Below are 16,584 nucleotides of genomic sequence, written 5' to 3' on the forward strand. Positions count from 1 at the left end.
CATTAATTGAAAAAAATAATTAGATGCCATCTTAGTTACAACAAGCATTTTATGAGTCGGATTTATAAACATTCCCTTACAGTTTAACAGAAATATTTCAGTAGACCCAATGATGATGATGATAAAGGTTTACTATAAATAAATGTTATCATTTTAAAAAAGAAAAAATAATAAACACAAAAGTATTTATCAGCACCATATAAAACTATAAAACCTTCAAAATGTCAAATGTGTCATATTTTGGAACGGTAGTCTAGGATATAAATTGCAACAAATTCACCAAAAAGCCCATGTGAATATTATTATCAATATTATTGTTATTATTATTTTTACTATTATTATTATTTTATGATCCTGGATTGACCTCTCCTTGAGAGATTTGTTTGGCACTGGACATGTGACGTGCCGCTTCACGGTGTACTCAGCATAAGTGAATAATTGCAAGGCACCCCAGTGGGTTAGACAGTAGCCCTCTTTATCAAATGTTTCTTCATAATGTAAGTTCTTGCAATAACAGTCCTTGTATCTCCTCCTGTCCCTCTCTTAAGGCATCACTGAGCACAGTATATGGTAGCAGAGTACAGTACATGATGCTGTAAGGTATGAAAGAGCAGTGTGGACCCTCTTCAGTAAAAGAATCTCAGAGCTGTGTGTTTCTTTGTATCTTTGTTTGTTACATCTTTGCATGTGATACACAGTTTCAGTTTTGACTGCAGGATTTGTATGTATTTTCAGCTCTTTTTCACTGAGTATACTTTTTCATTCACTAAATTGTCACAATACTCATATTTTTCTATTCCGCACTCAGATAATGAATCCAGACAACTGTAGATGGGTCCTTCTACTGATAGTTGTGCGTATGTCAGAGGCTCTCTCACCATGTCATTACTCCGAAGTGCCTTTACCAGCTTATGTACACGACGGACAGATCATCATCGGGGGACTTATTCCTGTGCATGAGAAAACTGTGAAACAAACATTAAAATTTACCAAGAAGCCTCCACAAAGGCTTTGTGAGAAGTAAGTGAATATTTTATTTTATAACTATTGAGTGTTTTGCAATGAAATATGTGGACATGGATTCTCAATAATGAAAAGCACCCTCCCCACCCCCCCAAAAAATGACCCTATTTCCTAAATCCAGGAAGCTCCAGAAAATAAAGCAAAGCTTGGATCTCCGCGTTACAAGTCTGTTTGTTTCTGGTGCCGTATATATGCACTTTTAATTTCTTTTTATTCTTTGACTGTTAGAAAATCTCTTCTCTTGGGCTGATGGGCATCTGTATACATTGAGGGGTTGATTTAATAAAACTTCTAAGAAGTAAGGAGGTGTTGCCAATAGCAACCAGTCATTTTCTAGACTATACTTGTTGAATTATTGAGAGAATCTGATTGGTTGCTATGGGCAACACCTCCGTTTTCACTTTATAGAAGCTTTAGTAAATCTACCCCTGAGTCCAATAACTTTTTTTTGGTTTTGACATTATCCAACATGGAGCTGTGGAACTATGAACTCAAATAACTGGTCATCTACCACTGTTTCTAGTTCAACATATTTATTATGTTAAAAGTCACAGAAAAATGGGTTTATTTCATTAGTTTGAATAACTCTGTGAAAGTATCTAATGAAGTAATAGCAAAACTGACTTTTCATTTTAAATTGTTCCCAGTTTTTCCCTGTATAATGTAATAGAAGCAGAACCCTTAATGTGTCATCCAGCAGCTCAAAGACAACATTTCCACTACAAAACTATGGCTATCCAGTGCCATAATAGGATCTGAAATGATTAAACACCAATATTAAAAATAATGTAATAGAATATTATTAGGAAGATTCTATGAGTGAAAAAATATTTATTACTATTATTATTATTATTATTATTTATTTTTTTTAAAATATTTTTTTTTACATTTATGCAGTGTATTCTGTATTTGATGTATTTTGCTATTTTTTGTAAAATAAAATTTTTTTTTTTTTTTTATAATTTTTATTGAATTTTTCAAAACAAACAACAAACAGTAGAAAATGAATACTAACATTCTAAAATGAAAATTAAATAAATATTTGCCTAAGGTATAGAAAATTAACTAAATATCAACATTATTCAGATATTGAAAATTGGATTATATTAATAATCAAATAAGGAAGGTTTCATAAAATAGAAATGGTGCTAAAATAAGTTGGTATTATTATTATTACTATTATTATTATTATTATTACTATTATTATTATTTTCTTTTTAGGTTTTACACAGAAAAATATCAGTATGTTCTTGCAATGTTATTTGCCATTGAAGAAATAAACTCGAATCCATTTCTGATGCCAAATGTTTCATTAGGATACGAGGTGTACGACTCCTGCTATTCGGACGCTGCCGCTTTAGACAGCGTCATGTCTTATTTGTCTGGAAAGCAATCCAGGGTGCCAAATTACAGCTGTCGTTCTTCACATCCTAAGTTGTCCGCGGTGGTCGGGGACTCTCCATCATCCGGCTCAGTCGCCGTAGCTCGGATACTTGGGCTCTCTTTGTTCCCACAGGTAATCTGCAAAAGGTGTTTTGTGACAAAGGGGTAGTTAATCAAATTGTGGCATATACATAGAGAGTACACTATATAAATAAATGAATAGTAATAATAAAAACAATTATAAGAATAATATTCTGTGTTCTGTAACATGAAGTGTGAAAACAATAGCACACAAAATTGAACATTACAGTCTTCTTACCCACATAGTCCCATGACAAGTGTCACAGTATCACAAAGAGGATTATGCTTGTTCTTAACAATTTAATAATAGGATTTCTCATTTTAATGATAAATTTATTAAGGCCAGAAAAACATTTTATACCATAAATGCAATGTTTTGCTTGTAGTGAGAAAATATTTGTAACTAGTTGCTAGATGTAATATACCTCAAATGTATTAAAGATCCAGTTAGTAGTTGCATGGGTTATAATGGATCATCTCCAAAATTGCTTTCCATGAGAGAAGTTATTATGTGTTATTTAGAACTTCATCATCTATTTATATAGCGCCACTAATTCTGCAGCGCTGTACAGAGAACTCACTCACATCAGTCCTTGCCCCATTGGAGCTTACAGTCTAAATTCCCTAAAACACACAGAGAGAAAGAGAGACTAGCATCAATTTGATAGCAGCCAATTAACCTACCAGTATATTTTTGGAGTGTGGGAGGAAACCAGGGCAAACATGGGGAGAACATACAAACTCCAAACAGATAAGGCCATGGTTGGGAAGCGAACTCATGAACCCAGTGCTGTGAGGCAGAACTGCTAACCACTCAGCCACCGTGCTGCCCACTTGTGCTCACCTCGCATAATAACAGAATGTGTCAGTAATAACCTATCTGAATGTTACAGCATCACAATTTCAAATACACAAATATGAATTTCAATGTGTGTTTTCATTTATATAAATGTACAATACAAAGGTTCCTATGTTCAACACCTCTCGAACTCCAGGTACGTTCACATGTTTAGGGACAGAGTTACTAAAACTTCTAAATAGAAAAGTGCTCATAGCAACCAATCAGATTCCAGCTATCATTTTCTTGAATTCAATAGATTAAAAATAACTGATCTCAGATAGGTTACTATGGGTAACACCTCCACTTTTCCTGTTTAGAAGCCTTTTTAAGGTCAGAGATATGTTATGTGTTTGTGTTCAGATCAACTTTGACAATTTGTCTTACTTTTACGTTAAACTGAGAATAAACATTTCATTTGCAAGGATATATAAAAGTGCTTTTGGAATTGTCGTAGATACATCAGGTTGAGAAAAAAAAATATTTCAAATCCCATTGGCATATACAGTGAACATGACAAGAAGGAAGCGCTTTCAGCCAAAAACAAGGACAAAGGCGACACAAAGCATAAGTAACAAATCCATAGATGTTGTTACATATGTATTAAGAAATAATGATATCATATTACTGACATAAGCAATGTTTCAAAACATCTCACACAAACTAGAATAGAATGTGTCTGTTATAAAATAACTTGTTCATTGGGCCCACAACATGGACACTACAACATTGTCTTTTTTTCAGGACACGGTTTTCCTAGCAATGTGAAATAAATAATATGTGGAGGAGAAGAAATTGATTTTTTTTTTGAGTGGGGGATGGATACATTATTATTGTTATTATTTGTTTTTCTGTGTGCTATATGTTTGTGTATCATAGTAGCTGTCAAAATAACCAAATTCTGCAGGTGCAGCAAACTGTTGATTTCAGTTTGTACTTGAGCTATAGGACATCGTAGAATCAGTGGTAGGCCACGTATTGAGGTGGTTGGCATAGCTAGGACTTTGTTCATCATAGTTAATGTTTACTTACTGGCTTACAATACTTTCATGGAAGGTTCTCTTTGCAGATCAGTTACGCCTCTGCCCTTCCCTCCCTGGCTGACAAAATCCAGTTCCCATCTTTTGTAAGAACTGTGGGCACTGTAGACTCTCAACCCACTGCCGTGGTCCAGATGATCCTGCATTTCAATTGGTCATGGGTCGGCATTTTGTCTTCCAACAATGACTACGGAGACCAAGGTAGCCAGAAGCTGAAACTGGAGATGGCCAAGAATGGCATATGTGTCGCGTTTGCCAAAACCCTATCGGTGCCACCAAGCAAAGACAGCCTTGAGAACATCATCAAGGCTATCCACAAAACGAAAACCAATGTTATTGTACTCTATGCCTATGCCACCGAGCTAATAGCTTTCCTGCAGTCTGTCACCGACAACAAGATAGTTGGAAAAATTTGGGTTGCGGTAGGAAGTTGGCTGCCTTCAGCTGTATTTACCCAAAGCGACCTATGGAGTACATTAAATGGTACCATTGGTCTTGCCAAATACAGTGCTGATATCCCCGGCTTCAGAGATTTCCTGTATAGCATATATCCCCCAATGTACCCCAATGATATATTTATTAAGGAATTTTGGGAAAATGTCTTTTCATGTAAGTGGATAGACAATAATCTTGGCAATATGTTATCCTATGGCATTAATACTACGTTTTGCAATGGAAAGGAAGAATTAACCAAATTGGATGGCTCTGTATATGGTACGACTAATTTTCGGTTTGCTGTGTCTGTGTACAACTCCGTGTATGCTGTAGCCAACGCAATAAACAATATGATGTCTTGCGAGCCTGGAAAAGGACCATTTTTAAATGGATCTTGTGCAAATATTGAGAACTTTCAACCATGGCAGGTACGACATAGAGAACTACACTACACAACACTGCAAACATACATATCTAGCAACTTCTAATATAAGTTACAAAGGCATGACGCCGTTAACTAAGAGTGTTGACGTAGAACAGGAATTGATGTAGGAGGCAATAAATTAAAGTCATCTGAAGGTGCACAACACCTTTTAGTCTGAATCCCTTACATGTTTTTCTGTGTGTTAAAGATTCTTTGCATGAAGCCTAATTTATATTAGTTATAATCCTGAGAAGGATGAATTACCACATTATATATATATATATATATATATATATATATATATATATATATATATATATATATATATATATATATATAGATAGATAGATAGATAGATATTTATGGATATATGTAGATATATATAGATATATCCACCCATCATTCATTTGTATATTTTGAAACATTTTAACATTTTATTTTATAAAGTGTGATACATTTTGAAACACCAATTTGCTGACAGAAGTTATTTGAGAAAAATATTTAGAAAATGCTATTTTATATCATGTTAAAACATGATTTCATGTTTCCTTTTTAAATAATATATCTCATATGTATAAATAAAATATTTGACAACTGTAACTATGAGTCAGTTTTAACTCGCACTTTATTGGTCATGTGGAGTTTTATTTGTGAAAAATTATCTCCAAAGTTCTATAGCAGGATTTGGTGTGTGTTACATAATCAACATTTTTTAGAAGTAACAATATTACCATGTAAGATTCACATTACAAATGTAGTTTGGGGCCGTGCGCTATGTTTCCTGAGACCCCTCAGTGCAGGTCATGTTGATGATAGAGATCTGTGAGATCTCCAACGGAAGGATGTGACTCCCTTGTGGCTCCAACTCTTGGACACTCTATATTCCAAGCCTGGGGGGTTCAGGGATATATAAGGGACTTGATCTGGAAGCTATTTTAGCTGTCATGAGCAGGAATAGTTGTGTAAGAGCAGATTATGCAGCGTGGAGTACAGGAGACACAGAAACCCCAAGCAGAATTTGGTTTCTAAGCCAGAGATCTCTGTGTTGGTCAATGTGGGTTCTCCAGCTGGAGCTGTTGGTGAGACGCTCTGTGTCTGGGAGAGTGTGAGATTGGACAATGGGTTTTTCCCGAGTGGTGACTATGTGGAGTGAAATGATTTTGGAGACGTGCCCTTCGCTTGGTGACAGTTTATCACTCAGGTTACGGAACTCTGGTCTTGAGCTATGTCCGAGGTCTTGTGAGGCTCTGCCCCCTTCCTGGTTCGGCAATGAGCCCAGAGTGTCCTTTTCACAAGACTGAGGAGTACACAATTTATGGAGGGAGAGAGGCTGAGATGTTGAGAAGTCACTTAAATAATAAATGACTGTGATAACACATTTCTGAGTACTAACATTGATTTTCGTTCCCACTCTCTGGCTGACAATTTGCAGACTGAGGAGCGCTAATCCTCCGTTATATATATTATTATAGCTCTTACATCTAGTACTGTTATTCCCTAGTATGGAGGGAAGGCAAATGCGTTCCAGCTGTGTACTATGTCCAAAACTTGTGGTGGAGGTCCTGTGCCACAAAGGGAGCTACGCACAGTCTTTCCCAATTTCAGAGACTCTGGGCCTGATTCTTCAAAATCACATATATCTGCTGATTTTGTATACAAAATCATTGTGCCCATGCCCAGAACCGGGCGATATGTCCTTGAATGCCCCTCTGTCTGCTCCGTCGTCGAGCGCAAAGGACACTTGCTACAGCCTATGATTTTGGGGAGTGAACGAGGCGGGGAAAGGGAGTTTGGCCGTCGTCAATATACAGCAGGAGCGTGCCAAACTCGAACGCACACAGCCACGTCCAAATCAAGATCTGAGTATCTAAAAGTTACTTGTTTTTGTGCTGAATCTCTTGTTCCAGCTACAGGGCTAAACTAAGTCCTAAGTACTAGTGATAACAGTCACGTATGCAGCTATAACACTGGTGTGCAGTCAGGAGCAGCCATAAAAATGTATCTTATGCTCAGCAGACATTAACAACATCCTAATAAATGTATTAATGGGGAAAAAACAATGGTCTAAAATGGCTGCATCGCTGCTACACGACGGCATTGTCATCCGTATCCTTCATTTGTTTTCTAGCTTTTCCATTATATCAAAAACGTCCACTTCCTGAACTCAGGAGGGGAGATTGTGGCATTTGACGAAAAGGGCGAACTGAAGGGACTTTATGATGTTTTAAACTGGCAAGTGTCTAAGGATTTGAAAGGAGGACTTGTGAAAGTCGGAACCTTTGATGACTGGGGTCCAAATGGTGACAAGCTGGTCTTCACCGATAAAGTGATATCATGGGGAGAAAAATACACCCAGGTATGACCATACGTATATAGCTGATTGTGACTCCATTTTACCAATTGTATTACTTACAGAGTTATTATATTACTTGGTGCCCTAGTTTATAAGTTTACATGAAAGGATACAGCAGGGGCTGGAAAAGTTTAGCCCAGGAGGTGACACTCAGCTCAGCAGCCTTTTAGGAACATTTTAAAGGAAAAAAAATGCATATAGCCCAGTGAACCAGTCCAAGGTAACCCACTCAGGGACCGGCCCAGGGGGCGTTTGTCTCCCTGCCGCCCATCCCGGACAGCCCCTAGGATTCAGTGCATACAAAATATATGCATACAGCACTGTGTACAAGGGTTTTTTAGGAATTTAATGGGCCTCTGTACAAGAGAAATCCCCCCTCATATGTGACTAAGGGAGGAACAGGACAGGAGACAGCTGGACCATCAAGGAGGAGCGACGGATCAGCCACTTGCCCTTACTGTCTGTGCACCCTGTCTGCTCTAGGTTGACAGAAATGGAACTGAGCCAGTCAGGGTAGGGAGCTGATCCCTACACTCAGATCCAGGACACTTAATATGGTGACTGGTCCCTGGGGAAGGGCCTACCACCAGGAAGGATGATATTACAGGACAGGTCCATCAATGATAAGCTTAGGCCAACCAGACAAGGGCCCTGGACCCCCTCTCCCAATGCCAGTACAATCCTGGGTGCAGGGTGGGCCCAGACGTCAATGGTCCAGTTCATGTTCCCTTGTTTTCCGAACCTATGTGCACCTCAGCCCCCCTGCACCCATGTCAAATTCAGGATATGTGCAACTACCAGCGCTTCACAGTGGCTTTTTTCTAAACCACCTCCATTCACTGGTGTTTTTCTAGATCATTTCTGAAATGTATATCGAATCAGGGGCAAGCGCAGGATTTGTAGAGGGGGTTTCTACACTAAGCCGTCAGTGGGCATGGGGGCGTGGCTATAATATTAGACAGTGATTGGCTGCTTTCCAGCTCTTTCTATCCCCATAATATACATGGGCAATGCTGCGTGCACTACTGTTAGGCGCACGCAGCTCTCCATTTTCAAGCAGAGCCATGCAAAGCGGGGGCAGGGTCCAACCACCTCAATTATACAGTGCCACATGCTTGGATGGGGGGTTTCCAGGCACTAGGAAACCCCCCTCAGTTTGCCTATGCGAATCTATAACACACATGCATGATATGTAATTATATCCCACAGTGATAAAAGTGCATTTTATTATTTATCTGCCTTAAACCTTTACATGTGATATAGAATTAAGCCTTTTGTCCTTGTTCTATTAATGAGAAAGCACAATAACTAATTTTCCCGTACATAGGGTGAACAACGCAGAAGGAGGAAAATGAAAGTGGCAAGGCAATAAATAAATAATACTAGGTTTATAAAGGCTGATTTGCGGAGTTCACCATTTAGTGCTGTTCCATTGTTTGCCTTCTCTTCCCCAGAATAATCTCATCTCCCATTCTGACAATCTAACAGAGGGGTAAAAACCCTCTAAACCCCTCTAGGGTGGGGGGTGAGGCCAAATAGCAAGGGGCATGTGTGATATAAATGGGGTATGGAGCGATTGATGATGTGACCACACCCAGAAAGGAACAACAAAAATGTCACTGAGGAAAGAGGGGTCTGGCACAACCCCTAAGTTTGGTTATAGACAGCAAAGGAATAGCATAAAACAGAATGTAGCATTTGCGTGTTAGCCACAATTAAGCAATGTAACATATTGCTGCTACTGAATGATACAGTCTGCAAAAGAGTCTGTATCAGGGACTTATAAAATAAATTTGATACAATTATTTCATTAACCAGCTGATTCTTTTTAAGGTTCCCACTTCTGTGTGCTGTGAAAGTTGTCCCCCTGGATTTCGAAAAGCTCCCCGAGAAGGAGAACCCTTTTGCTGCTATGACTGTATCCCGTGTTCGGATGGAGACATTTCCAATCAGACTGGTGTGTGTTTCACAGCTTCCTCTATAGTGTTATCTGCATAATATGATTGTCCATTTTAGCTTTGATCTCAGTGTACCTGTGAGAGTGCGTTTCCGCTGTTGTCTCTGATTGCATTAAGCCTGATATCATAGACCTTCGTCATCCGTTCTGTGGTGAACAGCACCCAAAGACAATAGTTATTAGCTGATTTTTATAGTGATAATCTACCCTAAATGATATTAATCCACACTTATAAATCCCTGAAATGTGATTGCAGCGATGAGAAATTCCTAACACGTTATAATATTTTGTCAGAATGAGTTTCACTGCTGTGTGGTTTAAGGTAGAACTGAAAGCAATCACAGACAAATTCAGTTGGTGAAACGTGAAACTTTGTGGCCAAATGCGGAATGAGATGTATATTATTTGGAACCATTTTTAAATTGTTTCTTATCTCTACTAGCACAGTTTCAACCTGCTTACTACAGAATGCCCACAAGGTGGCAATAGCGCACTGTGCTTCCCATGAAAATGGTTCCCGAAAAAGTGATTAATAAGAATCTCCTATTTACTTGTAGTAGCAAGATCTCCTTAATAATCCCATTTTTTTGGTTGCTTTTTTTTTTTTTTAATAATAAGAGGGGTATTTTAATGTACATTTCATGATTTTGAACATTTTCAATGCAATGGCAAAACAGTGATGTTGTTGGTGATCCTGTATCACTCTTGATTTAGATTGTAAACTCTCATACGTTTTCTTTTATTTGTTCTATTATGAAACGTCTGTGCTCCTTTTATTAATCAATGATTACTTGCACCCTGTAAAGATGATCTGCCTCTGATTTTCCCCACGTTGTATTCCTACTGCTGAATTAATTGAGAAATGTGGTTTTTTTTGTTTTTAACATCATTTAATTCAGCGCTGGTTAATACAAAGGAACTATAAGAGGGAAGTTGGAGACCTGTAATGGACGGAAGGGGGTCAAGCTGGAATGTAATTACACATCACTGCATAAAAAGTCAACACTTCAAGTATTCTATAAAAATAATAATAACATTGTAGCAAGACACTAAGTATACTCTGTAATGTTCTTCTGTTTCTCAGATACTACTGACTGCATGAGGTGTCCAGAAGATCAATGGTCCAATGAGAACCGCGTCAAATGCATCCCGAAAGTGATTGAGTTCCTGTCGTATGGGGAACCGCTGGGCATCGCACTGTCCAGTATCACCGGTGTTTGCTCTCTACTCACTCTCTCAGTTCTCTGTGTCTTCATCAGGTTCAGGGACACCCCACTGGTAAAAGCCAATAACCGGAACCTGAGCTATCTTCTCCTGGTGGCCCTTCTCTTCTGCTTCCTCTGCTCCTTCTTATTCATTGGCCGACCTTCCATCATAACCTGCCTAATCCGACAAGCTATATTTGGGATTGTATTCTCGCTCTGCGTATCGTGTATCTTTGCCAAAACTATTACCGTGGTGATTGCGTTTAATGCCACCAAGCCCAATAGCTCCCTCAGGAAATGGGTGGGTTCCTCCATTCCAAACTCTATGATCTTTGCTGGCTCAAGTATCCAAAGTGTGATCTGTACCTCCTGGGTCATAATCTACCCATCATTTCCAGCACTTGACATGAAGGAATCAAAAGGTGTCATTACAGTCGAGTGCAAGGATGGATCCATGATATTCTTCTACATCATGCTGGGATTCTTGGGTTCTTTGGCGATTTTGACTCTTGTGATAGCGTTTCTGGCTAGAAACTTACCCGATGGCTTCAACGAGACTAAATTCATTACCTTCAGCATGCTGGTCTTCACCAGTGTGTGGATCTCTTTCATTCCGGCCTATGTTAGCACCAAGGGAAAGTATATGGTTGCCGTGGAAATCTTTGCCATACTGTCGTCGAGCCTGGGACTGATTTGCTGTATCTTTGCTCCTAAATGTCATATCATCATTCTTAGACCTCACATGAACACCAGAGACTATTTAATTTCAAAGAGCCAGACCAGTAAAAAAAAATGAAATTCATCGACTAACTGGGGATAGTTCATAGACAATATTACACACAATATTGCATATGGGAACAAATTATATATATATATATATATATATATATATATATATATATATAAATATATTTCTTATAACATCAACTTGGATTTTATCATTGCAAGTCATTAATTGTCAGGTGACGTCAGACCCGGAAGTAGGAGGGACCGTTTGCGGCGTCCGGCCGCTAGCTAGCGCTTTTGCTATCTGCTCCAGTTATAATTTTTAGTGCAATTATGTCTGGTTACAACGAGTTTAAAGATAAGTGAATACAGAATACCACTAACATATGCCTGACACAATCGACTACTATTTGGCAGACAATCTGCATACTATTGCCCTTCTGGTATATGGGGGGGGGAGATAATCAATCATCATCATCATCATCAACATTTATTTATATAGCGCCAGCAAATTCCGTCGCGCTTTACCATTGTGGCTGCACACTCTCACTTATTATTGGATTATATAACTAACTAACACATGGTGTAAAGATCTGAGTAACCGATTGGTGACAGTTATATGATATTAATGAGAGATATGGAGAAACAAGGGAAATTATATATACCAATTGTCAGGATAAAGCATAGATCTGATATGCTGAAATAGAATATTGGATGTCAGGACCCAAATAAATCTTTGCATGAATACCTAAATTAACCTGATGGTCAATTCGGATAAAGGTGTGACCAAATGAGGCCAAGAACATGTAATTGAGTTAGGTTAACCCTTTGTGCAGAGACCAGCTTTAGATATGCAGATCACAGACATCCATTGTATTTGATCATGTATTTCCCTAGCTAGTACTTCCCTTCAATAGGTAGTATAAACACCAACTAACCCCTAGGTGTAAATTAGAGAGCTTGCATTTATTTACAAGGGATAATTCATAACTGCAGGGTAAATAGGTTGTATCAAATGAATCCATTGATAAGCTAGTGTAACAGTAAAAGACGCAGCGTCTGATGTAATGGTGTTTGGAGGTTTTTACATCCCAGTGTGAGGAGATAAGCCTGCCACTTTTAGCAGCTTCCAGGACATAGCACTGTTTGCTTGTGACACTTGAATAGACTTGTAGGTACCGCTCAGCATGTAGCCTGGCTCAATGAGGCCAGGGGATAACATAGCCTATATGTAATACTGTATAGACAGAAAGAATTCAGTTTTAAAATATGCCACTTAAAATCAATAAAAGCAGAGATCAACCACCTATTCCTCAATAGCATGAGGAAGGGCAGCTCATATGGTAAATTAAGAATTCTGACCCACAGAGAAATGGAGAAAAGGAGTGGAAGCTCTGCGAATGCCCTGTACTTAGGCATGTTTGATATGACAAGATGAACCAAGTCATAAGGGATTTGTTAATGATAAGATTGGATCGATGTAACGCTGTCCAGGACAAATATATCACATTGTAGAATTGGTTAATAAATCAGGCAACAGGTAAATTTGGTTTGAAAAGGTGTCCCAGGACACAACCCCGATTAGCATTAACCCTGCCCCTGTGAATGCCGCACCCATTTGAGGTTGCTTAAAAATCTGTGTTCTGAGGGAACAAATTGTCAGACTTTTGGGGATCAATCTAATTGAAGGACTGTCCGTTATTTCTGCCTGCCCCAGGCATACAGATTATTATATGTAAGTAATGCTCTGTAGGTTATCTCTTTTATTTTAAACTGTTTTGCTTGTTATGTCAAATTTATTATTTGTTTATTCCTTATTTTTCTTTTTATCTGAACGCCCTGTACCTTTTGTATATTAAATCTAAAATTTAATAAGTTGCGTCCTTGATACTCTAAATAATCCATAGCCTTTGTAGAGGAGATTGCTCGTCCAGGTAAACCCTTGGAATACCAGTGTGTGATTTGTTGATACATTTGATTAACAAGCTGTGTGTGCTTGTATGTACATTTGTGTAACAGTCTGGAGGTGTGAAGAGGTAACCCTGTGTGTGCTGGTGGGAGTCTTGCTAGTTTGTGGAACTAGGAGCCTGTGTGCCAGTGTGAGATAGTATATTGGGGTCCTATTGCCCGTACCCAATAGGTGGTGGCTGTACCTAAAGTGTCTGGGGGGTGTGAGAGCGCTGTGTTTGGGGCGATTCCGTAGGTCTAAGAACCTGTGTGATAGGTGAGAGAGACTGCGGGCTGAAATCGTGTGTGACCTCATACAGCAAACACCCCAACGTCACGGCAGCTGGGAGCGCGTTCGTGACAAATTGGTGGCATAGCGGTGGGATGATTTAATTTCTTAGAGTATTAAGTGCATGGTTTAAGCAATTAACCCTTGAACTTATAAACTGATTGTAACCTTGCGAGGAATACAATAGTTTTACAAGGACGAAACTCAGGGCTATAATTTTTGAAGACATACGTGCAAAGCAGTTCCCTTCCCTTCTCTCTTGTTTTTCTTTTCTATCTTTTATTTTGCAAAGTGACTGCAAGGATGGCAGCTGCTTACAAGAAAAAAGCCAAAGAAGTTTTAATTGCCCTGTGTGAGCAGCGAGGTCTCGACTGGACAGATAAAACTAAAAAGGAGCTGGTTCACGCATTATTGGAGGATGATGCAAAGAAGCAATGTGATATGGAACCTGAGCTGGGGAGCAAGACAGACCCAGAGGATCAAGGTGTGGATAATGTCACTGAACCAGAGGATCCAAGTAGGTACATTTTCATAAATCCAAAGAATCCACTTGTCATGATGAGTATGGCAGAGCTAATTGAAGAAGCTCAGCTGCGAGGTTTCTCCTGCCACAACAAGACACGCTGGGAGATCCTCGAACACCTCGACTGGGAAGAGGAAAGCCCGATACATCCTTTCAGCGAGTATCGCATGATGGTCCTTATTCCGGGCTACACGATGAGTCTTATGGAACGGCTGGACTACCTGGAGGAGAGTTTTGAATACGCTCAGGAAGAGGTATCTTTCAGGGGTGGACTTCATACCCCATTCTGGCTAGATCAGTGTCGCCGGGTGGCTGACAAAAGGCAGCACCTGCAGCAGCTTCTTTCACAAGCTGGAGCAGTAATCGCCCAGCCTGTAGGGGTGGCCCACGAGGAAAAGGTACCCCTGCCAGCTACAGATAACATGGAATATGCTACAGAGATTTTGCATCCAGAGGACCCTTTTAATCTGCTGGGGGAAGCTGATGATGCTAGCAGCATACTACCAGATGCTGCACAGAATTTGTTATTGGAGGAGGCTGATTTTAAAGAGGACATAATTGTTGAGAAGACTATTTCTGGGGGAAAAATGGAAGTGCCTGAAGATATTCCCACAAATGTTTTAGTAGTTACTGCTCTTGGATGGTTAAATTCTCAGTATGTTCCCGCTAATGTTGTTCCTACTATCTCTAATTCTGTTACACCGTGTGACTCAGCCCAGGTAGTATGGGATAATGCTGAACCTGCCAATGATGTGACTTTGTGTAAAGAACCTGAACTGTTCTGTAATCATTTTGCATCTGGTGCTGTGCGAGTGAAATGTGATGATGAGAAGCTGATACGTGCCAGTGTTAACTCTGGCAATTATGATGATTTACGGGAAGAACCCGAGGTGCCAGGATGTGATAAGGAAAGAGAATGTCTTATTGGACCTACTGCCTATAATGAGGATAATGTCAATAACAGTATTGTGTTAGAATCCAAACCTGTTTTTACACTGACATCTTGTCATGGGATAGGGACAGCGGACATTGTTATTGCAGATGTTGGCATTAATACTGGTGTAGATAATATGCTTACTAGAAATGGGACAGATGACAATGTGATTAATTCTGTTGTGCTAGAGAAAGACAATGTTTCTACCCAGGTAATGTGCTCGGAAGATGCTGTACCAGGTAACTGGGAGGGAGGGCAGAGTGAAGATGTATATTCTGTGCCTGAACCAGCTGCACACAGAGCGATTGAGCATGTGGGGGAGACACATAGTCCTGACCAACGGGAAGTAGCGAGTGACAGCAATTCTTACTTTGTTGCTGGGACCTGTAGTTCGAATGTTCACCACTCAGATCAACATCTGAGTTCTGACCATTCGTCTGAGTTTTCCATAGAGACAGGGGGGTCAGTTGCTAGCCCACACTCACTTAGCCAGCCGTCTAACGGCTTAGAGGAGATAGATGAGGGGCCCATACTCCCGGCTACTCTACATCCCCAGATAGATGAGTCCAAGGGGGAGGGGAGTGTCCTGTTATGTAGGCCCCAAGATAAGAAGTGCATAGGGTGTCCCACTGACAGGGAAGGTTGTAACTGGGGAGCAGGGCAGAGTAGAAGTAGGTATTCTGCTGTGCCAGCCTTAAGGGGTTCCCACTTAGAAGTACAGTATCAGGAATTCCTGGCCATTTTTCCCTCAGGCTTTCACTTAGAAGACATGAGGATTAGAGACAAAGTGCACACTGTAACAGGGTTGGTACATGAGAACGTGATGCAGGCCCAGACCAGCCAGAAGCAGTGGTATGATTCCCCTGCCAGGATGATAGAGAGAAATTTTCATGATAATCGGTTGAAGGCTCATAATGACAGTGAGAGCCAGCTAGCAGCTATTACAGTGGACCCAGGGGGAAATTAGATGAGATGATCTTGGGCACTGACCTGTCAGTCAATGCCCATGCCATCTCTTGAAGGGGGGAGATGTCAGGATAAAGCATAGATCTGATATGCTGAAATAGAATATTGGATGTCAGGACCCAAATAAATCTTTGCATGAATACCTAAATTAACCTGATGGTCAATTCAGATAAAGGTGTGACCAAATGAGGCCAAGAACATGTAATTGAGTTAGGTTAACCCTTTGTGCAGAGACCAGCTTTAGATATGCAGATCACAGACATCCATTGTATTTGATCATGTATTTCCCTAGCTAGTACTTCCCTTCAATAGGTAGTATAAACACCAACTAACCCCTAGGTGTAAATTAGAGAGCTTGCATTTATTTACAAGGGATAATTCATAACTGCAGGGTAAATAGGTTGTATCAAATGAATCCATTGATAAGCTAGTGTAACAGTAAAAGACGCAGCGTCTGATG

The 16,584-nt window shown here is 39.7% G+C and overlaps 1 protein-coding gene across 1 annotated transcript; it reads left to right on the forward strand.

The window, feature by feature from the left end:
* The first annotated feature begins 859 nt into the window (after positions 1–859).
* Positions 860–11,535, forward strand: LOC142100283 (extracellular calcium-sensing receptor-like). The gene is made up of 6 exons (XM_075184211.1): positions 860–1,020; positions 2,245–2,539; positions 4,395–5,228; positions 7,353–7,580; positions 9,411–9,534; positions 10,619–11,535. Exons 1-6 carry the CDS (start codon positions 860–862, stop codon positions 11,533–11,535), a joined length of 2,559 nt encoding a protein of 852 aa, XP_075040312.1.
* The last annotated feature ends 5,049 nt before the right edge of the window (positions 11,536–16,584 follow it).

The sequence above is a fragment of the Mixophyes fleayi genome, chromosome 8 (genome assembly GCF_038048845.1).
Source record: "Mixophyes fleayi isolate aMixFle1 chromosome 8, aMixFle1.hap1, whole genome shotgun sequence".
Taxonomy (NCBI): Eukaryota; Metazoa; Chordata; class Amphibia; order Anura; family Limnodynastidae; genus Mixophyes; species Mixophyes fleayi.